This window comes from Lissotriton vulgaris, chromosome 7 (genome assembly GCF_964263255.1).
Source record: "Lissotriton vulgaris chromosome 7, aLisVul1.2, whole genome shotgun sequence".
Taxonomy (NCBI): Eukaryota; Metazoa; Chordata; class Amphibia; order Caudata; family Salamandridae; genus Lissotriton; species Lissotriton vulgaris.
This window is the reverse complement of record NC_141695.1, coordinates 1,749,719,206-1,749,741,320: the sequence shown is the minus strand read 5'-3', so window position 1 is coordinate 1,749,741,320 and position 22,115 is coordinate 1,749,719,206. Positions and strand designations below refer to the sequence as shown.

General features: G+C 48.0%; 1 protein-coding gene across 3 annotated transcripts in view; it reads left to right on the top strand.

Moving 5' to 3' along the window:
- GSK3A (glycogen synthase kinase 3 alpha) overlaps window positions 1–22,115 on the top strand; it is a 325,630-nt gene that overhangs the window by 89,486 nt on the left and 214,029 nt on the right. For all 3 annotated transcript variants that reach the window (XM_086933047.1, XM_086933045.1, XM_086933046.1), the window contains exon 6: window positions 17,584–17,690. In XM_086933047.1, coding sequence (XP_086789173.1) covers window positions 17,584–17,690 — 107 coding nt within the window. The remainder of the gene's footprint in view (window positions 1–17,583; window positions 17,691–22,115) is intronic.

Genomic DNA, 22,115 nt, shown 5'->3' with positions numbered 1-22,115 from the left:
TCCCAGTGTCATGAGTCACAGTGGGCGTGTGCTCATGGTGGCCGGGGGCCGTCAGACCTCCCCCCACTGATTAATTCTCCCGCACAGGCGGGAAATTAACCGCCCGTGGGCCGAGCGGCAACCTTCGGACGGCTCACGGCCGTCATGAGCACACGCCTACTGTGACTCATTATGGCCGGGAGCCGTCCTGAGCATGGAAGGTGTTAAAAACATGGTCAATATCTGACTAAACACTTATAAGGTTCCAAAGGCGAGACCTATTGGCTATGCCAATATTTGTTTCAGGAAGTAGTTGGCAGCAGTGTCAGAGGAAGAAAAAAAGCGAGTATTCCTTTTTATAAGCCTTTTTGCTTGTTTCTTAGTGTGATACTAGTAATGAAAGTGGAAAATTTATCTGGTGTGTCTAGGCACCATGATTGGTTTAATGTTAATTACTACTTCATACAATGCAGCATTCTTTCCAGACTGCCAATTATGCTGCCAGACTGTTTGCAAGTGTTTACATATTGTTTCATTAAATGTGAGAGACCTTGGTAAGTGCTTTTTCTTCTGCTGGGAGTTCTCCAGTGCATCAAGATGGTTCCACTTTACTCCAGTCACAGTACCTTCTGCCCTAGATGTGATGGCATCCGGCTGTATATAGGGCGCAGACTGGTGTCAGTTTTTAGGTCTCTCCTGAGCCAGCGCATGCGCTGTTCTGCGAGAACTTTAGTAAGCGAGTTTTCAAAGTGCTACCAGAGGCTTTTGCTGGCCTCAAGCTTGCGGGAACGCTTGTGTGAACATGCACAGGCCATCTGGCTTTTGTAATGGCTCATTAAGCCTTACAATGCTCCTCCACCCCCTCTGTGTCTCTGCTCTCACTACCCCCTCCCACTTCGTCAGCTTCATTTTCACCACGCAATATTAGTTTCACGGCCGCGTGGCTAATGGTTGTTTATTCTCAAAACCCACATGTATTGAATCGTGTAATTGCTCACTATGTTTAAAATAGTGAACTTATTTGGAAAATTGAAATCTCTAGTATTTATAACCTTAGTACGGACACGTTTGTAAATGTGGTGACGGAGCCACGCTTCAAGGGTTGGCATCGTGTGAAAGTAAGAAGCCGTGGTCAGAAACTTTACACTGTTTTCTCTGACTTGTTCCACGTTCACCAGACTCACACAACTCCCGGGCTTGTTTGGAACTTTTGCCCTGGCTCTATCCTTCTATCCTGTATCCTCTGTACGTCTCCTCACATCTGTTCTATATCGCGGTTTCTATATCCTCTCATTTGTGCGCCTCTCGAGTCACCCTTCTTCTGCGTCTCCTCAGTTCTGTCTCCTCCCATCCCCGTCGTGGGTTTGCTCCAATCCTCTGTACCCCCTGTCTCTCTGCCTTGCTGCTGGCTCCCTAATAATCTGTTGTCGTGATTAGTGTGTCCCCGGACACATGCTGCTGTTTTCCTTTAGCTTGCTCGGAGTATCCTATGCCTTCGTGGGAGGTATTGGGCAGCTCCTGGCAGCTGAGTGAAAACTTCCCGGCTGCAAGCTGATGGACTCTAGGACAGGCTGGCAGAGCGTGCCGCGGATGAGCTAGAGGAGAGGCGGCTACAGACTCTTCCTGTCTGCGACATTCGGTGTCACCTGTCAGTCGCTGAGGCTTACGTTCTGGGTTCCCACTGCAGTTAGCTTCATTCTGGCAGACAGACAGGTGCACAGGCGTAGCCAGCGGTTAAAGTGCGTAATAAGTATTGGGACTGTTGTCCTGAGTGCAGCGGAGCGGGGATTGAAATGTGGCAAAAACAACAAAATAGGGGGCGTGGCTAGCGGCCGAGCATGGCGGCAGCGTGAAGTGGGAGCTCCTCACGGCATAACGGCCTTCTGTAAAATCCGGTAACTTAATCCGTCACAAAGCCTGCCCGAAGCGGCGGTACCTGCTCAGGAACCGATTCTGCACCTCCTGATCCAACCCCAGTGAAAATCGATTATCGAAAACTGCACTTTTCAACTTGTGCGCAGTGAGGCCTACAACGAGAAGGAGACATCGGCCTGGAGTATTCGTCTACCCCGGCGACAGTGCGACCTTCCTGGGCTGAACTCAGTGGCAACGGCTGACCCCCCGTGGGACGGACCGTTTTGAATATCTGCTGGTGAAAAACTTTCGAGGAGCCGTCGAGGACAGTGGCAGAGAGCGCGACTGCTCGAGCCGTAAACACCCCCAGAGAAACCACGGCGGTGGCTGAACTGTGAAAGTTTCCACAAGAAGGGCGGCCTCTCGGGACTTTGTTGGGCGCCATTTTAGAGTCTTAAGTCTGCCCGCCTCGGACGCCCGAGGGAAGGGGTGAGCGCCTACTGGGTGTGCAGCAGCAGATCGGGACCATTGTCAAGGCTGCCTTTGATACGGTCGAAGGCTTACAGATCCCTCACACCGGTCGGATCCCGATCGGGATCCTGGAGCTGCATTGCCGCGGCGTCAGAACACAACAGAGATTTGCATCGGACGCGGCTGCCGCTGTTTGCTTATAACCAACAGGGACACTCGCAAACTGGCGGCCGACATTCCTCGGGTGCTGCACCAGACGTGGATGGCGGCAAAAAAGTGACGCTGGAGGATATCATGAAAACCCTTTCAGATGTGCAAACAACAGTGGTCTCCATTTCCTCTGAGGTTACTCTGCTAAGGGCGGACTTCCAGAAGATGACCGAGAGGGTTTCTCAAGTTGAAGTGGTTACTAAATCACTTATTCAGGACACTTCTGACCTACAAGTAGCAATGGAGCGTATGGAAAAAGTCACCAAAATGTTGCGGGACAAGCTGGGTGACCAGGAAGGGCGTTCCCGCAGGAACAACGTGCGCATTCTTGGCCTGCCGGAAACAGAGGGGAAAGGCGCCATGGATCTCTACATCGAGAACCTCATAAAAAATAAACTGCAGCCTAAAGGTCTGTCCCATTTTTTCTCCGTTGAGAGAGCACACCGGGTCCCGGGTGGGACGCCCAAGCCGGGTGCGACACCAAGGCCTGTACTGGCTAGATTGTTTAATTTCAGGGATCGGGACGCCATCTTGCAGGCGGCGAGAGTTTCTCCCCCGGTCAAGATCCAAAACTCTACTCTGGCCTTCTTTCTGGATTATACAGCGGAGGTCGCCAGGCGTCGGAAGTCGTTCACGGAGGTAAAGAAAGCACTACGAGACAAAGGCTTGCAATATTCAATGTTGTTCCCCGCCAAATTGCGCATTGTGGCCGATGGAAAAGCGTGGTTTTTTGACACACCAGAAGTAGTGCGTGACTGGCTCGACAGATGGAGACAGGCGGGACAGCAGCAACGGCCGCACAGAGACCGTCCAAATCATCGCAACGACAGGCAGGCGGACGACCAGAGCTCTCGTCCTTCACGGCATGCCGAGGCGGCCGGATTGGACTCTGACTTAGAGAGGGACCCTCTTGCCTCTGGACAGCTGGCTTCGATCTAGAGGTGAACTTTGCAGGTGACAATTCATGTGGACTACAAGGACCTGGAGTCGGTTACGCTGAGTAGGGTGGGCATTAGCCGGTGCCTGTGGGGGACTCACCTACCCCACGAGCAAGTAAGATAGTAGGGAATGGGGAAAAGCACTCTGCAAAGTTGGGGAAGCGAGCGGGGAACAGTCCGTGGAGCAGGGGAGCAGGGAGGGGGGTTGGAGGGGACGTTTCATTGTTAATGTTATTGTATTTTGTCATCACTGCTACTCTATGGTACACTACACTGCCACAAGCCACACAATTATGGTACACTGTCACATGGTGCCACATCTGGGTTGATGTCGGCTACCGATCGCCCATACCGATGATTATGCGACCCGATGGCCCAACAGGTAAACGCAGCGTCCGTTGAGGGCGTGCCTGCGATGGTTGATGTGCCCCCCTACGTATGTTGACCTGGAATGTTAGGGGCCTGGGGGATAAAATTAAAAGAGGTCTAGTCTTGCAAGCGATTAAACGTCAGGGACCTGACCTAGTGCTACTCCAAGAAACGCACCTTGCAGGATCCACATGTAAAGCACGCAACAGACGTGGGTATGTTATGGCAGCACATTCAGAATTCACATCGGGATCCAGGGGCACTGGGATACTCATGAAAAAAACATCGCCTTTTCTTGTTGAGGGCCGCAAACTAGATGACCAAGGTCGCTTTGCGGCCTTGCATGGACAGTGGGAGGGACGGCCTCTAAATGTAGTCTCCGTGTATATCCCCCCGGCGCTTCACTCAGCAGCATTGCCTGCGCTGGGTAAATTTCTTCTAGACCTCCCGGCGGGGGATACAATACTTGGGGGAGACTTTAACGCCGTAATGGACCTTGCACTGGACCCCTTACCCGTGCGTACTCGCCCAGGTGGTTCTGCCGCACTTCCTGGCTTCATAGAGGCGATGGGCCTTACCGATGTATGGCGACATTTAAACCCAGAGACCACCCACTTCACATACTACTCTGCTGTACATAATAGCCTTTCACGAATAGACTATTTTTTATTCCTAGGGGTGGGTTTAGGATTGGTAGACAAATTGGATATTCTGCCAAGGGGAATATCTGACCATTCTCCGATATCTCTAACACCACCAAAGAAACGAAATGTGCAAGAACATACCCACTGTATCCCACTTATTTGAAAATCCCTAAGATACGTAAAAAACTCAAACGGGCAACCACGCAGTATTTCAAAGAAAATGAAGGGACCGTTTCTTCACCCTCTATCCTTTGGGAGGCCTATAAAACCGTTCTCAGGGGGGAGGCGATAGCAGCGATAACGGGTCACAAACGGGATTCTAGACGGGAACTCTCAGAACTGGAACTCGCACTTCACAACCCGAATATTGCTCACATGTCAAACCCCACACCGGAGACGACACACTTACTGCAGCTTCGCCAACAACAGTACCGAGATCATCTTAAAACGACCGTCCAAAGTCATCAGGCAAACACACTACATAGGGTGTATGATGTGGGGGACAAGGCAGGGAAAATGCTGGCATGGCTGGACAAGAGAGGGAGCAGCAACAGAGGCATACAGAGACTATACACACACGATGGTCAACTGCAGACACACCCTGAGCAAATCGTGCATACCCTGGCCGGTCACTTCCGGGACATATACACCCCAGACCGTGACGTCACTGCGCAGACGGCAATGATTTCACTAGAGAGTATCGTCGTCCCTGCGCTCACACAAGAGGCACAGCAAGAATTAGATACAGATCTTTCGGAAAATGAAATTCAATTGGCGATCCACAGTCTGCAGTCTGGTAAGGCGCTGGGCCCCAATGGCCTGCCTGTGGAGTGGTATAAAGCAGTGACCTCTATGCTCTGTAACCCATTGCTGAATATGTACAATGACAGCCTTGCTGGGACGATTTTGCCACTTGACCAACGTACTGCCACCATAGTGGCTATACCTAAACAGGGTAAGCCGCCGACTGTGTGCACCTCCTACCGCCCCATTTCCTTGCTTAATGTGGAGGCTAAAATCCTAGCTAAGATCCTGGCCAGCCGTCTTACGCAGCATCTTCACACACTGATACACCCTGACCAATCGGGCTTTATGCCCCACAGGAGCACGGCAATGAACCTAAGGAGAGTCCATGGGGTGATGGCGCGTGCGCACCTTCTTAAAGAGCAGGCGGTGATCCTTTCCCTCGATGCCACAATGGCTTTCGACCTAGTGGAATGGGAATACCTATTCGCAGTGCTTACTCATATGGGCTTCGGACCTAAATTTAGGGCATGGATACGCCTGTTGTACACGTTGCCAGTGGCGCAGGTGGTAGCAAATGGACATATTTCAGCGTCATTCCCACTGAAACGGGGGACTAGACAGGGATGCCCGTTGTCGCCTTTGCTCTTCGCCTTAGTGCTTGAACCGTTGGCAATCCTGATTAGAACTACGCCACTGTTTCGAGGTATCACATGGGAGGAGGGGTGGGAGGATAAGATCTCCCTGTATGCAGACGACATGCTCATCTACATGGTTGACCCTGACAACGGAATCCCTGCCCTACTACATCTCTGTAACACACACGGGGAGGCATCGGGTTATACATTGAACTGGTCCAAATCTGTGGTGTATTTACTCAAAGGCCCAGAGCCATTGTTGCAGGAGGACTGCCCATTAGCCGTAACGACGACCTCCTTTAAATATTTGGGTATTTTCATTACGAGCAGTGCCACCGACTTCTATAATGCCAACTTAAAACCACCTCTAGAACGTCTGAAAGCGGACGTTAAACACTGGGCGGCTTTGCCCCTGACCCTGCTGGGAAGGGCGGCTTTGTACAAAATGATAGCGCTCCCCAGGTTTTTATATGTCTTGGAAAATACCCCTCATTTGGTTACACCACGCTATTTTAAACAGATTGCAGCGCTGGTCTCCAGCTTACTCTGGAACAATGGCCCGGCGCGCATCGCACATGATAAACTATTGAAGAGTTGGTACGAGGGAGGGATTGCACTGCCCAATGTTCAACTATATTACTGGGCGGCCCAACTTAAGATAATTAACCAATGGGTCCATGCCCAACGTGAAGACCCGGCATATAAAGCTGATTGGTCTCAACTTGGAACAGACGGCATGCTTTCAGTCTTATATAACAAATCCCAAGCTAGACAACTGATCGGCCCGACGCACCACACAGCTGCATTATGGCACAAAGCACAAGCACGGTTGGGATGGGCAGGCAAATTCACCAAGCTAACACCACTGTGGGATACAAAATCATTGGGAAACCTTAAGTCATGTAAAGGGTTTGCACAGTGGGATCGCATAGGAATCTCCACGGTGGGGGACCTGTGGGAAAAAGGCACAGTGATTGCATTACCACAACTTCAACAGCAGTATGGTTTGGGCCCCAATGAGACATTTAGATATGTGCAGATACGCCACACACTACTCCAGGCGATTCCGACGGGCACTGATCTGCCAGAGTCATCGCCAATAGAAGACAGACTACTGACGGATTATATGCCTCAGAGTGCTACTTCTCTTACATATAAAAAGTTGGTCAATAATCTTACAGACCCCACATTACGTCTTCAGGAGAAATGGGTGAGGGACATAGGGGAAGTTGATGAAACAGAGTGGAATGAGGCGCTTGCCTCACCGAGGAAGTGGGCGTTTCGGCGAAATTCAGGTTAATACAACTCAAAATTCTACACCGAGTCTACTACACTAGAACACTACTGCACAGGATACAACGAACACCACACCCATTTTGCCTCTGGGGATGCGGGGAGGAAGGGACTCTGTACCACACCCTATGGGAATGCCCGCTGATACAGGAGTATTGGAAACAAATTATGCGTATAGTCTCTCAAGCAGTTAAGGTGTCTGTCCTGCCTGAACCTCGAAAATGTCTGTTGAACATTTGGGACCCCAATGATTTGGACCGGTATGGACTGCTGTGGGTCACGCTAGCCATTACAGTGGCCAAGAGAGACATAGCACAAAAATGGGGTGTTCCAGAACTACCTACAGCAACTCGATGGGCTAAGAATATGGACTTGTTGATGGTGACGGAAAGGGCAGTGTATGTGCTCAGGGCGTACCCCCGGAAATGGAACAAGATCTGGGCTCCCTGGAACACTTATAGAGGAGAAATTTGCGAACCTTTGCCAGAGGACGAGGATTTAGATTCTGAGGAGGAGGAGGATGATTAGAAGGGTGGGTGTTTGGTCCACCATGCACTGGGCTGTCCCATAGTTGTAACCGTACAGGTACCGAATTGTGAACAACTTAAATGGCTGCTGTATGTGGGGGTGTACAAACGAAACACGATATATGATGACAAATACGTTGGTTTTCTTTCTTTTGCTTTTTCTTGTTTGACTTTTCCAAACAAAAATGATTCCACACATGACTGAACATGAAGTTAAGTTTAGAAGGGGGTACCTAGTTAGATCTAAGGCGGATTAGTACTGTTCCACACACTACGTTGGACCAAATATTGCTATGTACCCAAGAACTGTAGGGACTATGTCCAACACATGTCCGACCACACATATCTGTATTGTATTGCCAGTATAATGTGAAGTACGACCGGATTATACCATTCTGTGATGATGTGAATGTCAAATATCTTCATGTCAATAAAGATTTTCAAAAAAAAAAACAACAAAATATTCGACTACTATTGTGTTGGCCTTTCACCTTCAGGTAAATACATATAAAACACCCCTTCAATGGAAAACAAATTCAAATTAAGTTAATCTTTGGCAAATGCACTCTATTACCATCTGAAGGCTCAATTGGTTAATGCAATCGCAGCAGCTTTTTGTCATTACCAAACAGCCACTTAATAGGATCCTGTTTGCTGCAGAGGGGAATACAGTCAGACTGCACTTAGTATAAACCTTTTATGTAAGTTTTCCTTCAGAAGGACACAACCCCGAACTTGTATGGTAACACACTTACATTATCCCTCAAAAATAATCTTTGGCACAATAAAGTTTCAGATGAGTCCAACAATTAATATAGTGTCTCCCAGGTAGCCTTTAGTTGTACTGCTTAACCAATTGCATGCATTTGCATGTCTTTCCGGCACCAGGGCCCCTGGTGAGAAGGCATGTTCTCCTGTGACTGCTTCTTGCTTGTCTTCACAGTACAGGAGATGCCCTTTTGCCCTTTCAGTGAGTGATGACTCAAGGGCAGCATCAACTGTTCAGGACAGTTGTTCTGTAGTAGGGGATCTCTGTGTATAGTCCTAATCTAGTGAATAGTCCCGCCCATGTGCGTGGACCCTGGAGCAATCAAAAATCTCAAGTCGTCAAAAAATTGCAGACCTTCACAGACACTTAAGAGAGAATTTAAAGACCGATAATGCAGCCTATATCCACAGGCTACACTGTTCAGTACTTCAACTAGAAATTCCACCAAAAACCCACAAACAGCAAGCACATCCTGTCCATTGTTTTCCACAGTGAAAATCCTTCCCCTACCAGCAGAAGCCTCTGGAATGATCGAGAAAGTGGTGGACAGACACCCCCATAGGCTGCCATTATGTGGCTCAGAACAGGATACTGTGCCTTTAAGAGAACCTTCCAGAACTCTCTCAGTATCCCAGAATGCACAGCAGGTCCCTTTTACTTTCAGTTCTTTTTTTCCGGCTCCTGCAAGCAGGACCCTGAAGCATTGAGCTCTCCCTTTCTAGGGTTTCTTTACAGATTTGTTCACTTTTCAAGTGTTTGAGTGCTTTCATTTGAAGTACTTTGGTGATTTCTTCCTTGTGTGTGTCTTTGAGCACTCTTTTATTGGTCACAATGCCTGCTTTGTTTGACAAATGCCCAGAGTGTTCGAGGAAGAAGGCCAAGTCGGACCCACACGAGGTGTGCATCATCTGCCTTCCCTCATCTCATGTCCCGGAGGAGTGACATTTGACAGTCCTTCTCCAGCAGGACCCTGAGAGATAGGATGAAGATCAAGCTCCAAGGCCTGGAAGATGGAAGACTGAAGGCACAAGGTGGGTCTGGGCATACTTTATCTGTCTGTGCTGAGGCCTCTGGAGGGCTCTCCAGGGGCAGGAAGCCCAGCAAACGCCCATGTTCTCCGCCAGCGTCCATAGCACAGACGACTGCGTTGAGAGGGATGACTGCAGTCTGTTCCCCGTCTCCCCAGGGCTCTGGGTCGAGGCGACGTCGACGTTCGGCGCCGAGGGATCTGACTAGACCGCCGTCTACTAGATCATCGTCGTTGAGTCATCGACGTCGAGAGGCGGCCCGGGGTCGGCGCTCGCCGTCGAGGTGACACCGCCGTTCGCAGTCGGCCAAGAGGAGGAGGTAGTCGTCGAGGGGATCCTTGACGTCGAGGAGGCGTTCTCCGTCAAGGCGTTCGCCGCTTAGGCGGAGGCCTTCGCCACGGAGGCGTTCGCTGCCGAAGCGGAGGCGTTCGCCGCCAAAAAAGCGCAGGAGGAGTTCTGGGGCCAGGAGTTCCTCTGGGTCCGCTGGGACACGCCGACATGCGCCGAAAGGCTCTGCCTCACCATCGCCTCCACCTAAGAAGAAAAGGGAGTCACAGGGCTCTGTGTACTCCGAGGTATATACACCTCCTAAGCGGAGGACAACTTCCCCTCCTCCTCCGTTGCCCAAGGATCCTCCACCGAGGAATCCCACTCCGCCCGCTTCAGCTGCTCCCTCCTCATTTTCATCCTCTGCTTCCTCCTTCTGGACCGCCGGTGGTTCCGCCGAGGACTGCTTCACTACCACGGTACCCGACGCCGCCTAAGGGGACTCCTCAGCCGAGGCCCCCGGTCAGGCCGCAGTCGCCTGCCCCTGTGAGGCCTGTGGAGCGGCTGAAGTCAAGGAGATCGCGTTATGTTTTAGGGGATCCCTGTGTATAGTCATAATCTAGTGAATAGTCCCGCCCATGTGCGTGGACCCCGGAGCAATCAATCTCTTAAGTTGTCAAAAAATGCAGAACTGCAAAGACACTTAAGAGAATTTAAAGACCGATAATGCAGCCTATATCCACAGGCTACACTGTCCAGTACTTCAACTAGAAATTCCCTGAAAACAACCACACAAACAGCACAGCACAGCTTGCCCAGTTTCCTCACAGAGAAAGCTTGCCTCTACCAGCAAAAGCCTCTCGAATGATAGGGAGGAAGGTATGGACAGACAAGCCCCATAGGCTGCCATTATGTGGCTCAAATAGGATACTGTGCCTTTAAATAAAACTTTCCAGAACTCTCTCAGTATCCCAGAATGCACAGCAGGCCCCTTTTACCTTCAGTTCTTTTTTCCAGCTCCTGCAAGCAGGACCCTGGAGCATTGAGCTCTCCCTTTCAAGGGTTTATTTGTTTTTTTTTTTCACTTTTTCTTGTTAAGTACTAAGCCCTTTTTCTTCACTGTATTGTCAAAATGCCTGGCTTATTTGACAATTGCCCAGAGTGTGATAGAAAAAAGGCCAAACCCGACCCACATAGTGTGTATCGTCTGCCTCCCCTCTTCTCATGCCCCAGAGGAGTGTGAAATCTGCAAAACCTTCTCAGCCAGGACCCTGAGAGAGAGGATGAAGATCAGGCTCCAAGGCCTCGAGGACAGACGTCAGAAGGCACAAGGTGGGTCATGGCATGCTTTATCTGCCTATGCTGAGGCCTCTGGGGTGGCTCCCCAGGGGCAGGAAGTCCAGCAAGCGTCCCCATACTCCACCAGTTTCAACTGCGCGAGCTCCAGGCAGAGGCCGACATCCTATTAAGGAAAAGGGCGATAGAAGACGTACCTCTGCCTCAAAGAGGAAGAGGACTGTACTCACGGTTCTTTCTGGTCCGCAAGAAGGACAAGAACGAGTTCAGGCCCATTCTGGACTTGCGGCAAGCAAACAAGTGGATTTGCAGAGAGAGATTTCGCATGCTGGCGTTGCAGCAGATTTACTCTCAGCTGCAGCAGGGAGACTGGCTTTGTGCCATAGACCTACAGGATGCTTACTTCCATGTGCTCATTGCACAGAAACACAGGAAGTTCCTGCGATTCCAAGTCGGCGCCAATCATTATCAATACACAGTACTGCCTTTCAGGCTGAAGTCTGCACCCAGGACGTTCTCTAAGTGCATGGCAGTGGTAGCGGCACACCTGTGGAAGAACAAGGTGTTCGTCTACCCGTACCTAGACGACTGGTTGATGAAGGCCTCCTGTTTGGAAGCTCAAGCACACCTCCAGAAGACGTGCGTTCTATTGAACAAGCTGGGGTTGCACATCATGTCCAAGTCTGTCCCGACTCCGGTCCAATACATACAGTACTTGGGAGCCTCAATCAATACGCTGTCAGCAAGCGTGTCTCCTTCGGAGGAGTGACGGTTATCACTCCTTCGGAAGACTCAGGCTCATATGACCCGTCCTTCTATAACAGTGAGGACAGTGTCTTCTCTACTGGGGTCGATGGCCTCTTGTATCTTCCTCACGCACGGCTGCACATGAGACCACTGCAGGAGTGCTTGGAGGATCAGTGGGATCAGAGGACTGGTTCTTGGGAAGATACAAAACTACTGTCTCTGCATGCTCTTCAGTCTCTGAAGTGGTGGTGTTCAGCGGAGAATCTCATCAGAGGGGTTCCCTTCCACAAGGACATTCCCGCACAGATGATTGTGATGGATGCGTCTCTCTACGGCTGGGGAGCGCATTCCGGAGACTTACAGATTCAAGGGACGTGGTCTCCGTCGGAGTCCACGTACCACATCAATTTCCTGGAACTCAGAGCTGTTCACTTGGCACTGAAGGCCTTTCATCCGTCCTTTCAGACCAACTCTCTGCTTGTACAGACGGACAGTACGACCACGATGCATTACCTCAACAAGCAGGGAGGCTCGATCACGCACTCAGTCGCAGGAGGCGCAGGCGATCTGGCACTGGCTTCTGACCAGAGGACTGACGATAACTGCTACCCATCTACCAGGTGTGCAGAATGTTCAGGCGGACGCACTGAGCAGACTGATTCAGGAAAACCACGAATGGGTCATAAACGACGAAGTGCTAGGAGAAGTCTTTGCAAGGTGGGGGGACTCCAGACTTAGATCTGTTTGCCACCGCCGAAAACAGCAAATGCCTAGACTTCGCCTCCAGGGACGTTGGGGAATGCCCTATGGATCGACTGGTTGAACAGCTTTCTGTACGCTTTTCCACCCATTCCCCCGATTCCGGCGGTGCTCATCAAGCTGTCTCTGTCCAGGGCGCGGATGATATTGATCGCCCCAGAATGGCCCAGACAGTGGTGGTTCACAGACCTGCTTCACCGGTCTCTCCTTCCTCGCATACGGTTGCCGTGCAGGCCGGACCTTCTCACTAAGTTCGGGGGGCAGATGGTGCACCCCAACCTCTCGTCTTTGAGTTTGGCGGCATGGCTCCTGAGAGTGCAATATGGCCATTTGAATCTACCCGAAGATTGTATGGACATACTGAAGGAGGCTAAGCGACCTTCCACTAGGACTTCTTATGCTTACAAGTGGAAGAGATTCTTCATCTGGTGCAAGTCCAAGAACTATGACCCTACTACATGTAAGGAGGATGTCATCCTTCCATATCTTCTACATTTGGCGCAGTCTGGCCTTAATTTTCATTCCATTAAGGTTCATCTTGCTGCATTGACTGCCTACAGGAAATGCCATTCACAGACTTCCTTCTTCCAGATCCCTGTGATCAAAGATTTTTTGGAAGGCTTGAAGAAAGTATTCCCTCCTGTCCGGCTTCCTTCGCCTTCATGGGAATTGAATGTGGTGCTGTCCAGATTGATGAAGGAGCCTTTTGAACCTATTCATAAGGCTTTGTTGCAGCACTTGTCCTGGAAGGCGGCGTTCCTCGTGGCCATTACATCAGCCCGTAGGGTGAGTGAAAATCAGGCGTTGTGTTGCCAAGAACCTTATACTGTATTTCATGCTGCTAAGGTTATGCGTACTCACCTATATTTCTTCCAAAGGTTATCTCTGATTTCCATGTTAACCAGACCATAACTTTACCTACGTTTTTTCAGAATCCTTCATCTCCAGCGGAAAGGTCTCTGCATTCCCTGGATGTTAGGAGGGTGTTGAAATTTTATCTGGACAAAAGCAAAGATATTCGTAGGTCAGACTAATTGTTTATCAATTATGGATCAGTCAGGACCGGTCTTGCTACCTCCAAGCAGTCCATCTCTAGGTGGATTGTGTCCTGTATACAATTGTGTTACCAAAAGGCTAATAAGACCTTAAGGGGTAAACCGAAGGCTCATTCCACCAGGGGCAAAGCTGCTACGACTGCTTTGCTACGTAATGTTCCGATTGCAGAGATCTGCAAGGCAGCCACTTGGAAGTCGGTCCATACCTTTGCTAAGCATTACTGTCTGGACACTGATGCCAGGACAGACGCTCAGGTTGGGCAGGCTTTGCTGCGAAATCTGTTCGCACAGTAGTGGTGGTATTTTTCTTCTCTCCACCGCCGCTTTGGTTTGGGGATGGGCTTGCCACTCTATTCACTAGATTATGACTATACACAGAGAACCCCTACTACAGAAGGAGTAATTTCTGTCCTGTAACTCCAGTTCTGTAGTAGGGTTATCTCTGTTATAGTCGTAAGCGCCCGCCCTCCTCCCCGGTGGAGAAAGATATTCATGTAAGGAATGCTACAGGTCTGGCGTGTTACGCCTTCAAAAAGAACTGAAAGTAAAAGGGACCTGCTGTGCATTCTGGGACACCGAGAGTTCTGGAAGGTTCTCTTAAAGGCACAGTATCCTGTTCTGAGCCACATAATGGCAGCCTATGGGGCTTGTCTGTCCACCACTTTCTCGATCATTCCAGAGGCTTCTGCTGGTAGGGGAAGGATTTTCTCTGTGGAAAACACTGGACAGACTGTGCTGTTTGTGGGTTTTTGGTGGAATTTCTAGTCAAACTACTGGACAGTGTAGCCTGTGGATATAGGCTGCATTATCGGTCTTTAAATTCTCTCTTGAGTGTCTGTGCAGGTCTGCAATTTTTTGACGACTTAAGAGATTATTTTTGATTGCTCCAGGGTCCACGCACATGGGCGGGACTATTCACTAGATACTGACTATAACGGAGATACCCCTACTACAGAACTGGAGTTACAGGACAGAAACTACTCCTTTCTTAACAAACATGGGGAAACTGTAAAAAACAGCATTGGCATAGCCAATAGGTCTCGCCTTTGGGACCTTATAAGTGTTTAGCCATGCAACACTTGATGTTGTTGCACCAAGGATATTGTGCTGCAAAACTAAACACTTATAAGGTCCCAATAGCGAGACCTATTGGCTATGCCAATGCTTGTTAGTTTCTTATGCCTTATCAGTAGTTTGAGGCAGTTCTTTGATTCTTTCGGCGAGCGAAGAGGTCCGCTGTTCCATTCTAAGGTCTCTATTTTAAACCCTGCCTTTGATATCACAAGGTCTACACATCTGTATGTGGTGTCTTGGTTCACTCTGTGGAACACTCCCAAGAGAGAGGCTCAGTTCCTCAGATTTTCTACCGCACGTCATGTGACCCGGAGTCTCCCTGAGCTCTACTCAGTTTTTCTTCATATTTACTAGATATCTTCTTGAAAATGTCTGATCCTTCAAAGAAAAGCCTCTTCAGGTTGTGTGGACCATGCAGTAAGAAGAGACTGCGTGCTGGAGACCCCCCTAAGAACTGTATGTACTGTCTCTACCCCCAGCATAAAGTAAAGGACGGCAAGATTTGTAGAAGTTTCTCAACTAAAACCCTTAAATACAATGGGTAGGTTGTTAATTTGGCTTCAGATATAGGTATAAATGGAAGAGAGGGGCTCGTAATAACCCGTAGGGAAATGGAGCATCAGTATACTGAAAAGTAAAACAAGAAGTTTTTCCCTATGGGAGATATTATTTCCTGCTCCTAAATCAGGACTCAAACTAACAGACACAATCCACAACATTCATTTTATCTTGCATCTTTTTGAATGGGAGAACACTTACCAGAAAGGGACACAAACAATCTATTAAAAAAGTATACAATTTATTATAAATAAAAATACATAGATATCAATGAATAGTCAATTAAAAACATGAAATACACAAATAAAATACACAAATAAAACCACCTAATGTGGGTGTGGAGAAAATTATCGAAAAAGACACTAGTATCTGTCTTATATCATTTCGGGCCCTCGTTTGGCAACAATGGGGGAATAATATTCCTTTAGACCAAATTGTTTGTTGGCAACGCCGAATATGACTTGGCAAAATTGCGTCGACGCGTTGACCCAGGAAGGATTGGCCTGTGACCACGACAACGAGCAACTGGTAGTTCAGTGGTGACTGGACTTCGGCCAGACCATAGAGTACTTTGTGGGATGTTCACCTCGCCACCATGGCCCCCTCATCACCTTCAAGGACTGAAGAATCCCGGCAGGAAGACCCTTTTGACCATGTCACACCCCCAGCATCCGTAGAGCAACTTCAGCATCCTTCATCACTTGCCTCAGGACCAGTCCATAGGGATCCTTTGCAACCTGCTGTGAAAGTAACTGTTTGAGGCCCTTGCTGGTCTCACTGATTAGCTTCCGGCTGGAGTTGGTCGCCCCAAGTACTTCTGACTGACCACATTAACACTTACCCTTTGAAAACGTTTCTAAGTGTCTAATTTGTTGACTTTGCCAAGGCTTGTTAGCAGTTCAGAGAAATTATTTTGATGTATTATTGCTTGTCAAATCTATATCTCCTGAACCCTCAGGTGGCTCTTTGTTCTAGTGTCTAAATTCTTATAAAAATGCAGTCTGTTATAAATTTGTGTTGGATATCTTGAGTGTCATGTCTATTTCTTCTTTAGCTGTTTAGGTGCTGTTTAAACGCTTAACTCTTGTTCCTCTGTGTAAGCCTTAATGCTCACTGCCACAACTACCCAGGGTTGAGCAGAAGGTTTTACAGACTAAACCTGCTGGACTTAAATGGGGTTGATCAGTCATTACATGTTGAGCTCTCACAACCACACAATACAAAGCACCCGTTTCCTCAAACTTATCTATTTTTATGTGTGAGAGCTAAACTTCAATGGAAGGAGTAACGTTGCTGGATGCGCTTCCTCACTCCAGCTTAAAACTCTTTCCTCATTGGCGGCAACTGCTGTTTTGGCATTGAGGGGAATTCCTTCTCTCCTTTAGGGTTCTTACACAATCTGGACTCTTTGTGAATAAGGAACACAAATTTCTTACCATCACTGAAGTAAAATTAGGTCAACAGGCAGATCACTTCAGGATGAAAAAATGTTGAATGGTGTTGATTTCGATACGTCAAATACTTTAAAAAGTTTACAAATCACCCCAAACAGTGTTCAGGTTTTTTCACATAGAACCGGGAAAATGAAATTGAGCATTTGAGTACTAGGTAAGATTGGATGTAGAAGTTGGTGATTCCTTAAAGAGCAGAGTTCATTGTCTCCAGATTTCTGGCTGCTGCCTGCCTAGTCAGTTTCCCTCATTCCTGTCGGAATTTGTAATAGGAAGTGGGTAGAATCCTCTTAACTCATGGTGCAGTGGGCTTGTTTTTCTCTTTAAGGAACCTTTTATTTTGGGTTTTATAACAATTCAAATTGTGTATCTTTAGCCAGCGCTGGGCTACTGGAAGACTGTTTGCGTTTAAAATGCATTTGTCACTTATGTTTCTAATGTGAGTTGTGGGATCCATCACAGAGGCAAAACTTTTTTTTATTGTCTGAAGTGTCCTGTAATGGCATGCTGTGCTTACAAGTAACTTTTCTTGATTGAATAATGGCTTTTTTTTATTTATTACGGAATGCTGCCATATGGAATATGCTTGTACCGTCTAAGAGTACTGCAGCTACAAAATTACTCTAGGACAAATGTTGGTCACTTTGCCTTTTGAAATCAGTTTGTTATGGCCTTTTTCCTTCATGACATTGTTTTACAGCGTGTTCTGCCCTAGTATGAATGTTTCTTTTAATTCAGAGATGAACATTTTGAACAGAGATGCCTTCTGATCCATTTAAGAGTGTTGTGCTACAACAGTCACTGCTTTCAAACCATATTCAAATGTTGTGGCTGATACAGTGCTTAAGATGTACTTGCCATTTTCCTCCTTTAACCTAGAATATACATTCTCTCCTTTATACCGATTCATAGTGCAAAGCAGCTGGTTCGGGGAGAACCTAATGTCTCGTACATCTGTTCGCGGTACTACCGGGCTCCGGAGCTGATCTTTGGTGCCACAGATTACACGTCAAACATAGGTGCGTAATGACTGCTTCCAACGCAATGATGAAGTTTGAGTCTGAAGTTTGAAGTGTGGGCTGAAGATTTTACACCACCATCAATGTTCTCCAGCATTGACAGATGTGATTTGATGCATCCTGATGTAATGATGTAATGAAGGCAATGAAGAAGTAAATTGCAGAAGTGGGGGTGGTAGCAATGGGCGCAAAGCCAATAGCGGTAGCTTGCTTTATTTCTTGTTTAACTAATTCCCTCCCCCCCCCCCCCCCCAAGCCTCCCGGCATGGATTAGTAAACTTAAAAAGTAGCATGATTGTTTTAAAACGTAATGTAAAAGTGCTTTATGAACTATTTGAGGTTAATAGGGGTGAAGCAAGAAGAGGGGAGAACGTGGGCGAAAGAGAAACGTGCCATGCGAGGGGGCATGGGCCAGAAAGAGCAGCTAGAGTGCGGGGGTGAGAGCGACCAGGGAAAAAAGTGAGGAGGAGAAAAGCACATGAGCAGGACAGCTGGAAAGCACATACTCCTGTGGGGGTGCTCAACTGAAAAGAAAAAAGGTAGTACTCTAAAAGCCAGCAGAGGAAGCATAAACTCAGTAGGCTATGCTCCGCGTGGGGGACAAACACAAGATTGACAAAAAAAAAGAATCCATAAGCAGCAGCCAAATGAATGACATAAAAGCCAACCCATCGAAAGCAACAAATGGCTCCAAGTTCTTCCCTGTATGTTATTGGTAAGACTACAATGTTTCTCACAGCAACATAGCATGCTCTTTCTGGTAAGCTTAACCTAACGAGCATTTGCAATGCAATAGACCTCTCATTTGTTAGTTAGAGATTTTGGAGTTGAAAATTACTTTTGTTTATTTGTAGTTGAGTAATTATATTTGCGGAGCGCTATTGCCATTGGTATAAAAAAGCAAAAGCAAAAAAAGTTATTTTTAACCCCAACAGCTCTAACTTTAACAAACGCGAGGCCTATTGTATTGCAAATGGTTATTTACATAGCTATGTTTCAGGGTGCAGTACCATATGTGGCCAAAAGCCGTTCCTTGAGGCCTATTGCAAAAGAAGCATTTGCAATGCAATAGGCCTCGCATTTGTATAAAAAAGCAGAAGTAAACAAGCAATGGTAATGCATCGGTTTAGCCTTTGTTATGACTGTTACTTTTTTGTTAATCACCGCCCGGGACAAAGGAAGGAGCTCCCTTACAAGTATCACAAGATTGGAGGCGAAACCTTTAAACAGCACATGCAAAGTATAAAGCAATGTGACACTGGTTGGAGGTGAAAATCAGGTGCTCGCAAGGTTAAAAAAGTGGTGGTGAATATCTGGACCACTGATCAGGCACCCGCTTCATAAGCGAACTAAGAGAATCGCTGAACAACCATAAGTTATGAATAGCTGCATATGCAGCCAGTATACAGGATTAAGAAACCACCATAACACATCCAAATGTCTGTGAATAAGTCATGCTGGTATGCACCCTCGTTAGTATGGATCGGAAGACAGTGACAGTCAAAAAGGTGCATTAATTTAAGGGGCAGGACTTGCTGTGCATGCACAATGATGGAAACTAAAGACAGGCTAACCAAGTACAAAGTGTGTCCAAAAACAGGAAAAGATAGTGTGGCAAAGTATGTGATGGTTACAAAGCCTCTCCCTGCGAACCCATGAAATAAACCTCATTAATACTGATGAACTCAAACTTCATGCGTTCTTGACAGACTGCAGGCTTTGGGACAGATTTTCTGGAGGTGACCACCGGTTGGGTACTGGGACACCGTTGGTTGGGCCACCCAAGGCTGTGGGGCTTTGGGTGCAGGGGTGTCTTTAGGAATCGGGTTTCTCTGATCAGCTCTGGTCGGAGGGAGCCGCCAGAAAAAGGCTGCAGGCTTCGCTGGGAGGTTCAAAGCTGGTCAGAGATCACTAGATCTTGGGTCATAATCATCGGGAGCCCTCCTCCTGATGTTGGGCCACTCGAACTCAGGCCGTGGGCGTCAGGTGCAGACTCACGGACCCACATCCTATTGGTAAACAAATCTGGTGTTCACAGGAGGCAAAATCTTTACTATGGAAGGCAGGGCAGGTCCTCTGGGTTCTTGAGGTTGCTGGCTGCAGGACACACCGGGATTTCACTGGAGCAGGTTTGTGGTGGGGAAAGGCTGGTAGGGCTGAGGCCAAGTCAGTGGAGGTCCTCCTCTTAGCTTCGGCATGGCTGTTCGGTCCTTCTTTTCTTCTTCTGGTTTCTTGTCTGAGGAAGCAAGGTTCAGAGGTGCCCCTAAATACTAGATTTAGGTAATTTACAGGTAAAAGGTTTGGACCAATGGGTTCCTTCCCTGGGGTGGGTACACCCCCTATCATTCCACCCTCCAGTGGGAGGGGGGTGTATGCCTAGCTCTGGTAGGCTGGGTCCTCCCATCTGCAAGATGGCGGGGACTGAGTTGTGCTTCACCTCGCCTCCCTCACCTGAGGGGTGGGGTTGGCAAAGGTGGGCACACCTCCTTTCCTCCATTGGTTTTCCTGCCGGTTCTCCGCCCAAATTGGGGGTCGGAACCGTTGGGGACCAGTTGCTGGCAGCAGCAAAAGGCCTGGGAAAGCTCATAAAGGCGGCAAGCCTTTGAAGCTTCCCCTTCGTGGACCCTGCCCATCCTGGGGGAGGAGGCTTGGCACCTCGTCCTAGGATGTGCATTGTTTCAGACTCCCGAGAGCAGCAGGCTCTTGACCCAAGGGTCCAGAAACATGCCTAGTGGTGCAGCTGGGAAGAAGCCACTCAGCCTGGACACTAGTGTTAGGTCATTTTTCAGTGGGCATCTCTAAGATGCCCTCTGTGTGCAGTTTTCATTAAATTCCATACTGGTATCAGTGTGAGTTTAATGTGCTAAGAAGTTTGATACCAAACTTCAGTGTAGCCATTATGGTGGTGTGGAGTTTGTAATGACAAACTCCCAGCACCATATACTCTTAATGACAGCACTGCACTTACAATGTTTAAGAATTGGCTTAGGCACTGTAGGTGTACCGGGGCTCATGAACCTGTACCCTCACCACTGTTATAGTGCACCCAGCTAGAGGGTTGACTGATCTATGTCAGGGCAGTGGGTTGTAGGCATGGCACACAGATATGTGCCATGTTGACTCTTCACTTTGTTCTGCACCAAGACACGCAGCCTGCAAAGGCAGTGCGTGAGTGTATGGTACAGTACCTTAGGGGCATTCTCTGGTCACAGTGCACTGGGTACCTAGGGTACCATTTACCAGGGGCTGACCTAAGGCCAGAGATGCCAATTGAATTTTGTTTCATTGCAGTTGTAGGGAAAGAACATAGGCCCTGGACACTTTATTAGCAGGAGCCCGGGGCACACTCACTTAAAGCACATCAGTAGTTCATCAAAAAGTGGGGGACAACCATGCAGAAAGAGGGCACTTTCTCAGTCCTTTTGTAACGCATTAGCAGATTTCTTCCTAGAGAAAGTAGATACAATTAATTTAAAAAATCTAGATAGTGCATGATTTACCATGTCGACAGCGGCTATGGAGAGCAATCATGACTCAAATATAACCAAACCTCTGATGGTTATATTATCCCCCCCACTAACAGAGTATATTATTAATTTATTAAATCCTGCCACTTCCTAGGCTCACCAGATGATCCATGCCCGCCAAATATAACAAAGTTAACAGTAGAAATGGCTGCATCTAAATTGACACCGATTTTTCAAAACGTGTGAAACTGGAACGCTCCCAAAGATCTGGAAAGAAGCAGTTGTGATTACTCTTCTTAAAAAAAACTCTCTTGATCACAAAGACCCGTGAAACTATCGAGCAATTTCCTGTCTACCACTACCAGCTAAAATAGTGGAAACATTTCTGAGTAATTGGTTTCCTTCGAGAGAAATAAAATTCTTGACAGCACACAATTTGGATTCAGGACAGGCCACAGTATGGAGACGGCATTGCTCAATGCAACCGAAGAGACCAGGCAGGCCCTAGATCGACTTTTGACACGGTCAACCATCAACTATTAAGTTGCCTGGTGACATGTGGAATCGCAGGTCCGGCATGGAACCTACTAAAATCCTATCCAGCAGAAGGATAGTGAAGTTGGAGAATTTCACCGCCCACTCGTTCTCCCTGCCTTGTGGAGTCCCACAGGGATCATTATTGAGTCACTCTTTTAAACATTTAGGTCTCCCCATTAGCTGCCCTGATAAGGAATTTTGGATTTGCGCTCACATCCTGATACGGCAACACTCAAATTGTTTTCTCCATAGAGAAAAATGATGATAGCACTGGAAACCGATTTCTGAATTGCATGATAGCTGTCCATGACAGGATGGATAGAAACTGCCTCAGATTGTACTCTGTAAAAACAGAGGTCCTATTGTTTGGACTGGAATCAGTTTTTTGGGCCCAGTGGAATGGCCAAATACTTTGGGTCCA